The sequence below is a fragment of the Phaenicophaeus curvirostris genome, chromosome 1 (genome assembly GCF_032191515.1).
Source record: "Phaenicophaeus curvirostris isolate KB17595 chromosome 1, BPBGC_Pcur_1.0, whole genome shotgun sequence".
NCBI classification, from domain to species: domain Eukaryota; kingdom Metazoa; phylum Chordata; class Aves; order Cuculiformes; family Cuculidae; genus Phaenicophaeus; species Phaenicophaeus curvirostris.
In genome coordinates this window covers 99,340,335-99,357,092 of record NC_091392.1, presented here as the reverse complement: position 1 = coordinate 99,357,092, position 16,758 = coordinate 99,340,335, and the positions used below count along the sequence as shown (strand labels likewise).

Genomic DNA, 16,758 nt, shown 5'->3' with positions numbered 1-16,758 from the left:
TCTTCATCTGCTGGGACTGAGGGATGAAGCCCAGCTTGCTCTGTGCTACCAGACTGGAGAGCTTTGATGTAATGATTGCTTTCATGCATGGTGAACTGCAGAAGCCACCTTGCCTTTTCCCCTTTCTTTTGTCATGTTGGAGGGTCGCTCTGCAGACAGATGAACCTCCTGAATTGCATAGCATTTAGCTACCCGATCTTCTTGAGGGCATTTTAGTGCACAGGTCCCCAGAGGGACAGAAAGCCTTCAAACCTCTTCCCTGCTCTCCTCTAATTATGGAAACTCTGCTGTGAACATGCAAAACAACCACAGTGGGACAAGTACAAGAACACGCACTCCTGGTGAACTCTGCCTAATACGCTTTGAACAAGGAAGTCTGGGAAGCTCCTATTGACTTCAACTTTGGACAGCATCGCATATTTTACACTTTCTGAAGCAGTCACACACCAACATACCCCAACGGAACTACTTCTAAGCTGAGATGATGCTTTTTTTCCTGCAAGACAGTACTAATGATCAGTAGGTTGCCAAAATCCATGTTTTTCAATGAGTAAATAAAACTTAGATCCTGATCTGCTTTCTTTGGGATATGTAGAGGCTGAAATATTGGGGGGGGAGGTACTTCTCAGAAAGGTTCTGCAGTTTTGGTTCTGCATTACCCCTTCTCAGTTAGTGAAAACGGACCGCAGTGATGTCAATGTAAGCCATTGACAGGTATGTGGCTGGAGGCACTGCTGTACCTTCTCCCTGAGGAGCGTGGGCTGGATTTACCTCCACTCTTTCATTAGCGTGCTCCCACCACAATTACATGTTGACACCAAGCACAGCGAACAGGATCATTTGAATACTAAATACATTGCTGGAGGTCTCACTGAACTGCTAGTAGAAGCTGTCAAAAAAAGCAAACAAAACATTGTTATTTTCCACAGCTTTTATACAGCCTAAAAACCTAATGCCATTAGATAAAAATCAACGGCCTACCCTTGCCTGAGAACAGTGTGTTCTGCTCCAATCAAGTGTTCTCATATGCATGCTATGAAGTTTTAGGAGCATGGCAATGGAAAACATAAGGCATGCGATCGCAAGTTATTTGCGAGGCATGGACTGCTTGGGACAGGGGTATTGGGGAACAGCATTGGAAGCTTTCACCCTACAACTAGACGAAATGGGAATTCACATACCTTCTAAACAAAAGGTGGGAGCATTTCCCAGCAAAACTGATCCGCAACCACATTAAAAATGGCAAGACGGTCAAGACCCACAGAACTTGGCAGCATGAGCTGTCCTAGTGCACTTAAGATTATTACAGGGCACTGCATTCACACCGTTAAAATAATCCCACCACTCTAGGCAGGGTAACATACATTTCAATAGCAGCAGAACACCTCAGGAAAACGGGCTTCTTGGCCCTGGCTAGGAAGAAGCCTCCACTGGGAGCAGACTATTTAACCACTGGCTCTTTGAGGGTTTCTGCAGTGCCCTCTGTGCCGTGCCCCAGCCTTACCCTTCCCCGCAGTGTGGAAGTGGTTGGACCATGCATTGGTCTCATCCCACGGAGAAACCCCATCGTGGTCATGGCCCACAGGATGAAGCGGGAGTTATTTCTGACCACAACCAGCATAAATAACAATCTCGGAAGAGGATTCATGGGACAGTGGAAGAGTGTTAAGACCAAAGGACACGGGTAAGTGGGAAGGGCTGAACTGCAAACACAACATGGAAGAGCTGAGGCGTTTCTGAGAACATGGAATAAAAATTGCTAGAAAACTGGAATTTCCCAAGCAACGGGTGCACTTACATGAACAGGCTGACTCTTTGCAAGAGCTGAGAAAGACACAAATCCCAAAGGGCAGGAAAAGAAAGCCAAAACTTTCATATCCAGGGCTGTTAATGAGAACTGCTGACACGAGCAGCAAATGTGTTCAACCATCAGGTCCCCTCAGACTTGAGCTGGAGCTGCTAACCCAAGTTAGTCTGCCTCCCTTACTATTTCATCCCAACATAGTTAATGCAGGTCAGTCAACATAAAACCTAAGAGACTTTTTTCATTTTGCATTGCAAACCCATCCTCATAAAGTATATTTCACTTAAGACAATGTTAGTATAATAGATAACTGGCAGGAAATAAGTCAACTTAAATTTAACGGTTTGTTTTCTTCTGATATAAAACATCATCCTTTAAAGTTTCCAGTCATCCTTTAAAGTTTCCAGTATCCCAGACCAAACAGCACCACTTTTCTCTCCCGCCTCATGCTCTGACTCAACCAAAACCAATTGCAAGCTTAAAATCCGAGTGCATAACGAGTCATGAGGACTTGCATCTCTCAACACAAAAGGTTCACTAGTTGAAAGTCAAAAGGAGATCAAGAAGACAGTGAGCTTGGTATTTCGTCAATAAAATCACTGCAATAAAGTTAGCAGTTTGGATTTGGGTCTTTTTAAGGCCTGAAGAACTCCTGATAATACACTTCAACCTTAAGCAGAAAGAGCATGATAAAAATGCTGGATGTAACACATCTACCAGAACAAACAGCACTAACACCAATAATTGGAAACTATGTGGCCTGGCTAAAAATGGAAAAATCTTTACATCAGAGGTCACCTCACCAGAAAGATGGCACACAGCACACATGGAAGACAACTTACCTTTTTTAGGTTTAAGAATTACTACCAACCGATACAGTGAAGCGTGTTGTACTAAATACAGTCCTACATCAAACATGGATCATCTCTCCTCCACAAATATCAAAACAGGGAACAGGCTTCAGCCAACAGCCTGCCAAGGATGCATCAGGAAGGCATTTACCATCCTAAGGGCAGACCACCACCAGTGAAATGTAGCTTCTTCTGCCACCAGAATGAAAACCAGCATAGCAGACAGCACACTAAGCACTGCAAAATTAAGCCCCATGAATACCATATTTGTAATAGACCCAACTCTTTAGAATAACAAATGTTGCATTCCCAGTCGACATAGTGTGTTTAGGATTCATGCTTCCCTCAGGAAGAGCTGGACACCCACATCTACTCCACATCAGTATTTGTCTACTGCACCAGAAGCACCAGTGTTCAAATCCCAGCCAGGACTGATGCAGATCAGATCTCTACATACTGGTCTGTCTTCTGACATGTTACCCATTAGATACCACTAGGAGGTCAGGACTAAACTCATAAGGCTGGCTGCCTGCTTGTTGTGCTCTTTGGTAGATCGGCTAACCCACGATACAGGCACAAAGCTTGGGTTTATTATTTGGAAGGTGCTTAGAACTACCGGTGTACTTCACAGATGACCTGTTTGCAACAGTCTACTACTTTAAAACAAACAGATTTCATATATTTTAAACTTATGATTTAGCAGGCACATTACTTTGTGTTTCAGAAGTTCACCATCTGCTGGGTTTACCTTTTAAGTCTCTCTGCACTCCGGCTGCGCAGCCATCTGGGATGAGATAATTTGAACAGCAGACTGTTTCCTCCCATGTTACTAGAGAGGAAGAGCAGCCAAGCATGTATGAATAAAGTCTATTTCATTCTTTCAAACAAAGGTGGAGGAGGACGATTTGAAAGTTTAAAAAAGAGAGAGAGAGAGAAGGGGGAAGGGAAGAAAACTGAAGTGGCAACTCCATTTTCCATCTTCCACTGCACGGTGACTACCAGAGCTGAGTCACAGTTAGTATTGATTATAAATAAGCAGGAGAGAGCAGAGACAGAGATCCCAAGGTGAATCTCCAAGGCTGGCAGCTAGAAAGCTTTTCCATTTGAGAAGCAAAAAGGGGAGAAGTAGAATCAGAGCAAAATAAAGAAATGTAGTCTACATTTACTGAGTTGGTTTTCTGACTGGAGTCAGCTAAGGTATTAGCAACCCTTGATCCACCAGCTGGTGTAAACCAGGCAACTGAGGCTAAGTGCACCCTATGTGGACTTGGGAGAATCCATGTCTCCTGCAATTTCTGTAGGAAAAAACTTCTTTAAGATATTAAATGCCAGCATCAGAAGGAACTTCATTATCCCGCACCTTTAAAATGTATCCTTTCACTATCTAGTTGCTTTGAAACAGTGAATCTCCTATGTTAATTTTTCTACAGTAAGTTGCAGCCACCTCAAATCCTTTGCTACTCAAAATAACTCAACAGGCGCAGGAGTGCAAAAAAAAAAAAACCACAACAAAAAGCAACAACAAACCAACCCTGCAGGTTATTTCCATGTCGATCAAGAAGTTCGCTTTGTTCAACATGGTAAAGACAGTGAGGAGTCATGGCAGAAGCAGCACCACTTAAAAAGCTTGCACTGTGACAACTGCTGTGCAAGGTCCTCAAAAGAGAGCTATGCAAGCATTTGAAGAAGAGGAAGTTCCACTCTACAGAAATAACACTTACTGTGTCATTGTCAGCCCTTTCTAAATTCTTGACAAGCCCGTGCTGCAGGCGCGCTGCTTGTCTTGTTAGAAGGAAGCACCACAACATACATCCTACACTTTGTCAAAAGAGTAATTCTCACCCAAAATCATTGTAAATTTGCATGACAGCATAAAGGTGAATTTGGAAGCAGGCAACAGAAGGCTCCGAGGCTTGCGTGCCTCTAACGGTGCACGGCTTCACTCCTTTTGTAACACTAGCAACAGAACTTTGGTAAGCTGGCCACAGACAGCGCTTCTTTTTCCAGAGTTAAGGATCAGTTAACCCTGAAAAACCCTCACACACACCCATATTAAAGATTCTCATTCTCCACATGAAATTTTGCACTAATAGCCAGCCCTTTCAGGAAATTACTCATTGAAATAATTTCAAGCAACAGTAAGTGGAAGGAAGAACAGAGATTGCACATTCCTTATACAGTGCTCGGGGACAAGATAACAGGCAGAGCCCACTCCCTGCCCTATGGATCCACATATGGCTCCTCCTGGTCTTCTCCAGAAGCAGGGTTCAACTCCTGATCCATGTTTTGGCATGCAAACTTTCACTCCTCAGACAAAACCATAAAACCTTCTTGCTGAAATTCTCTCAAAAGGCAAGTTTGAAAAGGCAGGTGATTAGGAAGCAATCTACAAGAACCGTAGCAAAGCAACAATTTACTCAGTAGGGCTGTCTTGATAAAAATCTACTCACTGACAATTTCTCTCTCACCTTTGTTGTACCTGTTCCCCACTATCTCAGCCTCTGAGCAACAGCAGTCTGAGACCCTACCCAATCCAAAGCCCCCAGGGGTACATACGAGCCCAGCTGCCCCACATTGCGTTAGACTCTGGCACTCAGCAGTCCAATGCTGCTGTTTAGGGAAAGCTCAAAAACATGTATATCTTGGTAGTGCTGAAAACTCTCACCAGGAGAAAGTGACAGAGACAAGTTTCATCTGTTCCTTGACCCTCAACAAACTGAGGAAGAATGTAACTACCATCCCTGGGTGTTCCAAAATAACACCTCACTCCAAGGAAAAACAAAGTCAGTTCAGGAATTAAGTGAACAGAAGCTCCTGGCAAGGAGCACAACTGCCTACAGACCAGACTTTTCAGAGCTGCCAAAGCTTACCCCACCTGGCCTCTAGGCTGGCTGTGATGAGAAGGCAGAGCAAGCAGCCATGTGGCCAGCTGTCTGATGTACATAGAAACAACTGCACTGGATAAAGAAGACAGCTCATTTTTGTAAGAAACAATATATTTTATTTTTCTGACACCACAGCCCTGGCGAGTGGTTTTGTACCAAATTTAATGGAGGTTACACAGAACGTCTTACGCTGGGGAGGAAAAAAATAACCACAAAAAAAAATCCTGGATAACTTTTAGTGTCTGTTCCACTCCCACATTAATAAAATCACTTGGGGTTTCTAAGAAAAGGAGAATAGGAAACAGTGAGAGAGACTACTGTAGGATGTAACAGTGTCCAAGTCCAGCCCCTTCCTAAAAGTGGGAGGAGTCCCCACGTGAGGAGAGGCTCTCCTAGATTTACTCCCCAAAATAACACAATGTATTGCAGCTGCCATAGGAGGAGACAGAAGGGGGACGGAGGGAGAGAAACCTATTTAATAAAGAGTGGGAGGGAGAGACAGAAGGTGCTGGACAGCACGCCATAATTTGAAAAATATGTCCTTAACTTATTATTTATTTCTTTTAAAAGATTCCCCTCACTGAACTTAAGTTCCTTTTTGTGCTTTTCATTAATACTCTGCTCTGAGGTCGTAGTTTGGTTTTTCTATACATTGGAGTTGAAGGAAAATAGTCCGAAGTTCTGAAGATGGATTCTCCACCTAAAGTAAACAGCCTAGAATCCCATTCTCCTCTCACCCCAAAGACTAAAGTCTCTGCTAAAATCCCTTTTACAATATAGTACAGTACACAAAAAAACCCCAAAAATAACCGAGAGTCCTGGGAGAAGCCAGTCCAAAGGACGTAAACATACAGAGAATGGTGCAACTTGTGACAAATGGCAATTCTCAAAATACAGCTACAGATTCTCAAAGCAGGTGCCGTCACGGGATACCCAAGTCCACAAAAATAATTTTTAAAAAATAAATCTTAAAAAAAAACAACCTGTTAAAATGAATATTTTTTTTCAGGTAATTCCATACATTCGAGATTTCCCAAAGTGTCCTCTGGTCTCTTTTCACCTATTGCATGGCCAAACTGTACTCCTGAAGCTCCCAAAAAAGCCCTCAGGACTTGGAATCTCATCTTGACAAGGATCAGAACATCCAGTCTTATGGTAGCAGCTTAAAACATCATGTTCCCTGGGTTTCCAGGGCCTTGGCTAAATCCTCCCATGCCAACGTCAGCAGCCATACCTCGGGGCCTCATCTGGGGAGGAATCATGATGTTTTGTTGGGGTCCCATCATGCCCTGCATTGACATCATCATACCAGGTGACCCTACAGGGCCCGGGTGGCTGTACAGCCCCGCAGGGGCTCGGTCCTTGCCTGGGATCATGGCCACAGGGTTACTCATTAGCGCAGGCTGGCCAGGCATCGCTGTTTGTGCTGGTGACATCATACGGTGGTGCGGCCCCATCATGCCTTGCTGCAGGAAGGCAGGCGGTCTCATCGGATTATGACCTGGCATGGACGGAGCCGTCCCAAGAGGGATATCCGGAGTTCCCACTGGCCCAGGCCCCCCCATGCCAGGCAATGTTAGTCCCATCCTTGGGGTCTGCTCTCCTATCATTCCCTGCATGTGGGAGAACCCAGGCCCAGGACCCTGTGGCTGCTTGCGGCCTGGCACCTCCCCACGAGGGAAATACTGTAGTGTCTGGCTAGGCTTCTCCGACGGGATAATCCTGGACAGGTCAAACTCTGGTATTCCTGTGGCTCCAGGACGGATCACCTCCTGCAGCTCTGGGTCAGTGAAAACTGAAGGCATATTGTTTCCAAGAACAGTGAAGGAGTCTGGACCGCCAGGGCCTCCAGTCTTGCAAAGTGCTGGATCTGTCGAACTTTGGGGCAGGTTGGTAGGACGCCCCAGAGGCCCTTCTCCGTGGAAGCCCATTCCCGCTGGGAAATTGCCTTGTCCACCGCTGGGCCCGTTGTGTGGAAATGGCACCTGCTGTGGAGGGGACTGCACAGGAGGGAACCCCTGTGGGAAGCCCAGGCGTCCTTGAGGTACCATTGGAGACTCCTGGGAACCGTGCCCCATCATCGGGGTGTGTGACATCAGGCCGGGTCCCACAGGGACCCCATGAGGAGGTATATTGGGTCCCATAGCATTTGGAGAGGGCATCTGGTTGTTATGGGAAAGAGGCTGGGTCATTCCCATTGGGCTAAGGGTTGGCATTGGACCCACTGGGTTTGGACCTGAAATTCGAGGATTCTGAGAATTAATGCCCATTCCTATGGAAGAAATAAGGAATCACATTTAGATAACAACCAATAATCAAAACAGCAATCAGAGAGCTTTCTGCAAGGTTACTAAATTCACACATACACACACACAAAAAAAAAACCCCACTGCTAGTAAAAAGCATCAGTAGTGGCTTTGCAAAATGTTATTTTAACCAGAAAATCGATGCCATCTGCACAGCAGCCTCCCTAGGCTTGTCACTGCCCTATCAAAAAGTGAGTAAAGCCTGCTTTGCAAGTAGGATCTCAATCCAGCCCATACCTTTACTGCCTCCCTGGCAGTCTAGATAGATGCAGGTAGTAAAAAAAAACGTCTGTGGCAGATTATCAGCAGATGGACACTTGCCCACTGGGAGGTGACTAAATCTCCTTTCAAAACTCAAACTGATGAATCAGGTAACCCTCGTCAAGACTAGGAGGCGTAAATCAATGAGGTTAATGAGCTATCATCATGAACTTATTCAATTAGCCAGCTTCCCCAGGTATATTCAGCCACTCTGATCATTCCTGCCTGAAACAGACAGTAAAGCTACAGGTAAAGTCTTCAAGAATTCACCACCAGTTGTCACTCAAGAAACATCTACTTATTCCCTCTTTCAAATACATTAGCTCAATTGGTTGGAGGGGCTATAGTCTATTTTTGTGTTAACTATGTACTCATAAACTTCAAGCTATCAGCAGAGATTGGATTTCTCACATAAACGTGCTCACCCACAAAGCAGCCCAAAAGCAAAGTATTTCATTTCACTTCTGCTTTAACTCTTTCAGGTAGAGATCAGGACAGCTTCCCTCAGTCTTGGCTGAGGTCACCTGCCATTCCAGTACCCAAAGGGGGCATACAAGAAAGCTGGGGAGGGACTTCTTACAAAGGCATTTAGTGATAGGACTAGGGGGAATGGCTTTAAATTGGAAGGGGGAAGATTTAGATTAGACTTAAGGAAGAAATTCTTCTCAGTGAGGATGGTAAGACACTGGAACAGGTTGTCCAGGGCAGATGTGGCTGCCCCATTCCTGGAGGTGTTCAAGGCCAGGCTGGATGGGGCCCTGAGCAGCCTGGTCTGGTGGAAGGTGTCCCTGCCCATGGTGGGTGGGGGGCTGGGGTGTGGAATTAGATGATCTCCAAGATCCCTTCCAACTCAAACCATTCCGATTCTATCTGAAGAGAGTTGTATGTTTTGAGAAAGCACTCTAACACTCTCTTCTGTAACAAAAACAATTCACAAAGCCTAGGAAAAGACCAGATATTTCCGTGTCAAAAAAAACCCAAACACTTGATACTGCCTCAAGACAGGGGAAGAATGGTTTCCTCTGGATAACATGTCTGACTCGTATTGCCACAAGCAGCCTTCACTCACACAAGTAATTCTAGTTTGCCTGAGCAGAAATCTCTCCCGTAAATAAGGGTTTCCCAGATTACACACTTTCTGAAGAACAGACACTTTCTGAACAGAAAGAAACTATTTGCAAGGAGAGCTGTCATTTTCCAACTTCACAGAATTGCAACTGCCCTCCTCAAGAACAATACATGGCTATATATTCTTCGTTTTTCCCTCTAACCATCTTCACTTGATGAAGCTTCCATAAAAAAATCACCTTCACTGTATTACCCAGTAGCCTGGGCTTACGTTTCTTGTTTAAGTTTCTTACCTGGTACGCTGTTCATAGATGGCAAGTTTGGGGAGCGTGCTGGAGGGGAGTCATCATCTGAGCTGGCCACAGTTTTGATGGCATCATGATAGAGTGGTGTAGAGCTGGGCATGGCAAATTTGGACATCCTGGACATCATAATGGAAAGGGGATTCTGGGAGAGGGTTGGCTCTGGAGGCATTGTATAAGGACTACTAGAGGGAAGATTTCCTGGGAGAGTCACGGGAGCAGACTGGCTGACTGTGGAAGGAGGTGGACCACCTTAAAAAAAAATAAGGAAAAAGAGAGAAAGGAAAACACGTCATTTTTCTTCTTCTTACAGTTTTTTCCTTAAATCACACCTTTTTCTTCTAGAAAAGTCAAAAAATAGAATTCCTTTTTATTCCAGGAGACCACCTGACTAATGCAGTCAACACCTGTGAAAGGCAACTAGAAAAATAAGCCAAATTATTGAAATGGTTAGTCATTGTTATCCTGGGTTCGCACTTCTATTGAACCACCTGAACCAGTTCCTATGAAGCATTACAAGGTAAGTCTGAAAATCCTACTATCCAACTTCTGTCTGAAGACAGACTTTGGTACCAGGTCTAGCCATGAAAATCAAAATCCATACTCAATTACATGTTCGAGCACACAACAAATGTCAGCTGTAACTACTTTCCCTTTTTCTTTAGGAGGCATCAAACAAGCACAAAAGACATAGGCAGCACAACAAAAGCTGTAGCAGATACGTTCAGACATGCAGGCAGATTTCTGACAAGCTGCATCAGCAGCTACAAGTAAACCTCCAAGTTTATTATTTCATTTCAGATTTTATATACACATATTTACTACTCATTCCAGTTAAAGAAGCATTCTCTGCACCTATTAGCTTAACAACATCCTTTGCTTTCCTAAAACTAGAAATAACTTCACTTGTACTTCCAATCTCCTTTGTTCTTCACTGATTAATTCCATGCCACCCAGACTACAGTTGCACTGTCACTAAGAATTCACTGCACCCTCCTCAGCACCACCCTTCCCCTCAGAAAAAGGAAAGGAGAATAGAGAACAAAAAAGTCCTACAATGCCAAGACATTCATGCTTTGGAAGAGCTACATGTAAAAGCATTTTTTAAGCACATTCGGCATGGACCAAAAGCAAGGTAGATGTCAGTCTCTTGTCCCAAGTAACAAGTGATAGGACAAGAGGAAATGGCCTCACATTGCGCCAGGGGAGGTTTAACCTAGATATCAGGAAATATTACTTCACCACAATGGTTGTCAGGCACTGGAACAGCTGTCCAGGGAGGTGGTTGAGTCACCATCCCTGGAAATATTTATAAGACATGTAGATGTGGCACTTAAAGACTTGGTTTAGTGGTGGACTTGGAAGTGTTAGGTTTAGGGTTGGACTCTGAAGGTCCTTTCCAACCTAAACAATTCTGTGATTCGGTTCGATCAGTAAGAACTGATCAGAGAAAAGCACAGGCCAAATGCCGGGTCCTGCAATTGGGGCACAACAACCCTGTGCAGTGCTACAGACTAGGAGAAGTCTGGCTGGAAAGCTGCCTGGAGCAGTACCTGGGGGCGTTGGTTGACAGTGACTGAACATGAGTCAGCAGTGGCCCAGGTGGCCAAGAAGGCCAATGGCATCTTGGCTTGTATCAGAAACTGTATGACCAGCAGGTCCAGGGAGGTTATTCTCCCTCTGTACTCGGCACTGGTGAGACCGCTCCTTAAATACTGTGTTCAGTTCTGGGCCCCTCACCACAAGAAGGATGTTGAGGCTCTGGAGTGAGTCCAGAGAAGAGCAACAAAGCTGGTGAGGGGGCTGGAGAACAGGCCTTATGAGGAGCGGCTGAGAGAGCTGGGGTTGTTTAGCCTGGAGAAGAGGAGGCTGAGGGGAGACCTCATTGCTCTCTACAACTACCTGAAAGGAGGTCGTAGAGAGGAGGGTGATGGCCTCTTCTCCCAAGCAACAGGAGACAGGACAAGATGCCTCAAGCTCCACCAGGGGAGGTTCAGGCTTGACATTAGGAAAAAATTTTTCACAGAAAGGGTCACTGGGCACTGGTAGAGGCTGCCCAGGGAGGTGGTTGAGTCACCTTCCCTGGAGATGTTTAAGGGACGGGTGGACGAGGTGCTGAGGGACATGGTTTAGTGATTGATGGGAATGGTTGGACTCAATGATCCGGTGGGTCTTTTCCAACCTGGTGATTCTATGATTCTATGACTTGTACGCACCTGGGCTCGTGCTGGGCAGGGCCTCAGCAGCCACGCTGGACACAGCTCCCGGGCTCACCTCCCGAGGACAGAGACCCAGCCAGCAACCCATGCCGGCACAGTGAGGGGTCACCCTCCATCACCAGCAGGTCCCAACCACCGCGCTGTCACCCACAGCAGTACTAGAGGGAAATGTGGGCACAGTGCTCCTCTCTCGGTCTGTTGCAGCCAGCAGAGCAGACCTGTCTGGGCTCCCAGAGATGTTCAGCAACAGATCAGGGAGTGCCTTCACCCCGAGCTGCCAGGCACGGTATGGCTCCAGAACGCTACAGAATGCTACCTACAGTGGTGTTAAGCTCTCTCTGAAATGGTTGAAGACCTGCCTGTGGTGGTAAAGGTAGAAAGGAAAGCAGTAACCATACCTGAACCACACCTACTAGATAGACAACTGGCTAACTACGCTCAGGACACTTGTTAGTGCCTTTATTTCAAAGCATTTTCCTAACATCAGCAGGAACTTCTCCATGAAGCTATAGTCACTGCAAGGTATAGCGGAATGGCCAAAAACCCCACTCTAAAAAGAGCCTTCTCCCATCAACACACATCTTTTTCACACCTCTTGACCCCATCCTTTCACTTTTGTGTCCTCCAAGCAATCAGCCCTCAACCTGAGCACAGTGCAAACCCACAAATATAACAGGAAGAGGAAAGGCACTTGCACTCTACTCAAGTAGCCACCAACCAGACCCTTGGGCAAAGCGCTGCCTAGGCTCCTGCCCCATCAAGAAACCTCCTCCCCCATCCTTTCCATCCTTGCTACACACCTCAGGGTAACCCAATGCTAAATCCAGCTAAGAGAGGCAGCACTCACCCGATTCCACGTTCCCCAGCATGGCTGGAGAAGACATGGTGAGAGACGCCTTGTGGTTTGGGGGAATCCCAGGGCTCTGCAAAGGAGGTTTTGGAGACGAAGTCCATCCAGGAGAAGGTGCAGGGAGAGATGGAGACTTGAGGTGGACAGGAGAAGCAGCAGCAGACCCCAAGATGGGGGGTGACTTGATGGAGGCAGCAGCAGCTGCAGCAGTGGGGCCTGCAAGCATTCCTGCCAGCTGGGAGGGCGTCTGAGGGGACTTGAGGTTCCCCGAGGGAGACCCCATCATGGGCGACTGGACCTGGCGCATCGTGGGGGACTTCAGGGGGTTGATTCCTGGCGAATGCACCTGACCAGCTGCAGAGATATCCAAAGGTTTTCGGCCAAGGCTGCGCTGCGCAGGGGGAGCAGTGTTGAGGCTATTAGGGTTACTGGTGGGATTAAGAGGTAGTGGCGGCATGTGGCTGAGCCGGTTGCTAGTCCTTTGGTCAGGCCCGATCTGTTCTCTGAGATTTCGGAGACCAACTCCTGGGCCCTGAGACATGGGAAGGAAAGGCCTGGGACCCATGCCATACTCCTGCTGCGGGTGCTCCCCAAACGGCAGCGGCACCATTTTCTGCTGAGAGGAGAGCATCTCCGAGACACCGGGGCGCAGTTTCATCATCTCTTCCGGCCCAACTCCTGCCTCCCTCAGCTTCTGAGGGACCAGGGGTGGGTTGGAGCCCATGCTGACATTCATGCCCATGTCCCCCTTCATGCTGCCAGGACCAATCCCAAACTCCAGCTCCCTGCTAGAGCCCATTTGTGGGGGTATTCCTTTTGGAAAGTCCCCCCTAGAGGGGCTCATTGGCCCTTCCACTGGCATGCGAGGGAAGATGGGGTTGTTCCCAGGCTCCATGTGTCTCTGGGAGGGCATCATTCTGTTTATCTCCATGCCAGGCCTGATGCCTTCCATGTTCAGGCCAGGAGGGAGTCCCATCTGTTTCTCAGCCAGCTGCTGCTGATAGAGCTCTTCAGGCAGGCCCTGCGGATTGGGGAACCGTTCCCCTCGGCCAGGGCCACTGAAGACACCCTGGCCAGGAGGGAAGTTTCGGCCATCTGGGATTTTTGGCACATCATCTGGCCAACTAACTCCCGAAAGCCCAGGCCGGGATGAGGGATTTGGAACGCTGGGGCCCTCCATGTCAGGGTTCATCATTCCTGCAAAACCAGGCAGGCGCATCTGGCTCCCAGGCATGTTGGGATGAGGGGCCATGCCCCTGGGAGGCAGAGAGTGTGACATGTTCATGCCTTCAGGGAAGGGCTCTGGGCCCCCAGGTCCCCAGCCCTCTCCAGGGGTCATCTGGTAGGGAGGGGGAGGGCCTCGGACCACCCCACGAGGTCCATGCTGATGGACCATCATGTCCTGCAGCGAACACTGCTGCACAACCACCTGCTCTTGCTTTCTTCTCTTCTCCTCATAAAACTCCTGCTGCAGCTTGAGCCAGGCCACCTGCTCAGGAGTCATGTGGTCCAGGTGGTCTGGGCCTATGGGTCCCGACTGGGAGTTCATCGGAGGCGGCCCCATTTCGTCTGGGGAAAAAGGCATGTCCCTGTGTCCTTGAGGGCCAAATGGAGCCCCTCCATCTGTCCGAGACCCTGACCCTTTGCCTAAACTTTGGGATTGAGCCATCATGGCCTGTATTGGCCCTTCAGGTTTCTTTTGCGCACCATCCAGCACCCCAGCATTCGGGGGTGGTCCCCCACCTTGCCCTCCTGCAAACTCCTTCTCATCAGGGAAGAGCATGCGTTGAATGTCTCTCAGGGTCTGCAACGAGCGCTCTCGATGCTCCAGCTGTTCCTGTGACAGTCCATCTGGATTCTCACCCAAACTGGACGGGTCCCCACCAGACACCTGCTGGGGAGGACCCTTGGGGTCTGCAGCAGAGCTATTGCTACCTTGGGAAACTGGGCTAACTGCTCGATTATTGGGGGTTGAACTCTGTCCAAATGCTTCTGTCTGCAATGGAGTAGAATTGGCAGGACTGCCCACAGACATCACTTTGCTTTCCACACTGGGACTGTCCTGATCTATGGGACACGGAGGGGCAGTGGATTTGGATACTGTCGCTGACACAGGCGGAGTAGGCTGCATTTTGGTGTTCTGGGGAGGGTTCTGGTCCTGGGCAGCAGGGGGCTGGGGCTGCGGCAGAGGCTTGGGTTCAGTCCGAAGTGCAGTGATCTGGGGGTTCTGCAAGAAAAAGCCACACACCATCACTCTCTCATCTTACAGCCATGTCAGATAAGCAGTGGTGCCAAGTGAAACGTCCTGTCTAAACCCCACCAGCCCACAATTTGCAAGGAAGGGTAGCCGAGCAATTACAGAGCAGCGTCTTGGCCATGCCGATACTTTTTTTGCTCAAGCACTACAGCAGGTACCCCTTGCTTCTGAGCTAGCTCTGCTTGAGCAGCGGGTCAGAAATACACTACCCAAATATTGCAAGACTCAAGCTATTCTTCAGATAATCCAAGATACTTATTCACAGAAGGCCAAAACAATAACTGCCTCTCTCTTTTTCCACCCTAAAACTTATTTCAGAGTGTAAATAATCATCCATCTCTGAATCACACACACAAGCACATCTAACATTCCCCTTCCCACCCGCATGCAGGTATTCCCTACCAATGGTACAGTGTTTCGTTCTGCCTTGCTGTTTGAGATGTTCTGGATATGAAAGGACACAATGGTTTCCACCTGTCCCTTCAGCACAGCTTCTGCAGCCCTGCAAAGACAGACAGATAATGCACATATCCAGCTGAAGCCAAGAATCATTTTTCCTTAACCATCCCTCCTTCTATCCTTCAGCTGGCAGAAGGGAGAAAGACTTAACCATGCATATTTCACTTTAGATGAGCAGCAAAAGAAAAATGCTTACATCTACAAACTCATCAGTTCATGTCTCAGTTTATGTCATCCTGGCTGCTACTCACTGCATGGATTGCAAAACAGTATCTACCAGCATTTAAAAAAGACCACCCATACCTTGGGGGAACAAATAACCACTTCTCAGAGGGCAAGAGGTAGTGACATTCTCCACTCCAGCCCCTTCAGCATCCCCAAAAGAAGTAATGACACTTTGCTACAAGATAGCCCTTGATAGAGAAAATGCACTTAAGAATCTCTTAAAAAGGGAATACGAATGTAAGCCCTGCTCTCTGAAGACATTCAAGCATCTACCTACTTACTTGTTGGCCATCTCAGTAGAAAAGACATAAACCACTTTGGATGGAGTCTTCTGCCCACTTGCTGGCTCCAAAGTAGCAGTCAGGCCATGGGAAGGCGTGGAAGACCTTGGGGCTGAAGCATTTGAAGGAGTCATGGAGTGTGGTGTGTGCTGAGAATCCTGGGACTTCACATGATCAGCAGAATTGCAGTCTGGAAGGGAAGAAGGAGGAAAAGAGAAGGGAATCACTTTGGGAACCATTTCTGGAAACTGACTTCCTTCTCCAAACTTTCCTGCTTTTCCCTCAAGCACAACGAAAGGCAATTCTTGTATTACACCATGCATCTTCCCTTTAATGCCATTTTGCTCTACAGGCACTGCTGGCACACTTATCTTGTCCCTTTCCAAGGCAAGCAGCTCCCAGAGCTGATCCCTTTGTATTCTCTAACAGCCATACAGAAAAGCGGAAAACTACTCACCAAAATGAACAAATAGAAATACGCCTGCGCCCAAGGAGTACACTCTGTGCAAAACTTTACTTTTTCTTCCTTCAGTCACCTTAGCCAGGTGACAACAAAAGGAAGATGGACAACTTCACATCTAGTCTGTTTATGCACTGCCTCATAGAGGCAATGTTGGAGCCAAGAACAGAGCACAGAAATACCAACTCTCTGGCTTGTGTTACCAGTCAGGGTGCTACAGGTTGTGTATCTGTGTTGACAAAACACACTTGCACATTGTTCAAAACCCCAGTTACAACACAGCAGTTCCTGAAAGGCCAAAGGCCAGAAGGAAAGCAACAGGTTGCATTTGTACTTTCAAATCCTCCAGGGGAGTTTCAGCGTTACCAAGGAAGTTTCTCACCAGAGTCAGGTCTGCACTTTAACTGAGCATGAACAGGACACTTACTGATGCCAGCTGTGACAACCTCTCCTCTTTGCCTTCTCTCAAGATCTTTAGACTTCTTTGGCAGGAACTGACAGAACCACAGACAAATAAATGTTTTGCTAAC

General features: G+C 47.3%; 1 protein-coding gene across 6 annotated transcripts in view; it reads right to left on the bottom strand.

Annotated features, from left to right (window-relative positions):
• Positions 1 to 5,305: 5,305 nt before the first annotated feature.
• Positions 5,306 to 16,758, bottom strand: part of BCL9 (BCL9 transcription coactivator) — a 33,465-nt gene continuing 22,012 nt past the window's right edge. For 5 of the 6 annotated variants that reach the window (XM_069869815.1, XM_069869808.1, XM_069869800.1 and 2 more), the window contains 5 exons: positions 15,769 to 15,958; positions 15,206 to 15,305; positions 12,544 to 14,773; positions 9,469 to 9,729; positions 5,309 to 7,812 (listed from right to left, as the gene is read on the bottom strand). In XM_069869815.1, the coding sequence (XP_069725916.1) occupies positions 6,704 to 7,812; positions 9,469 to 9,729; positions 12,544 to 14,773; positions 15,206 to 15,305; positions 15,769 to 15,958 (3,890 nt within the window). In that variant the 3' untranslated portion in view covers positions 5,309 to 6,703. Of the gene's footprint in view, positions 7,813 to 9,468; positions 9,730 to 12,543; positions 14,774 to 15,205; positions 15,306 to 15,768; positions 15,959 to 16,758 lie in introns of all 6 variants that reach the window. The other variant, XM_069869841.1, reaches the window with a different exon arrangement.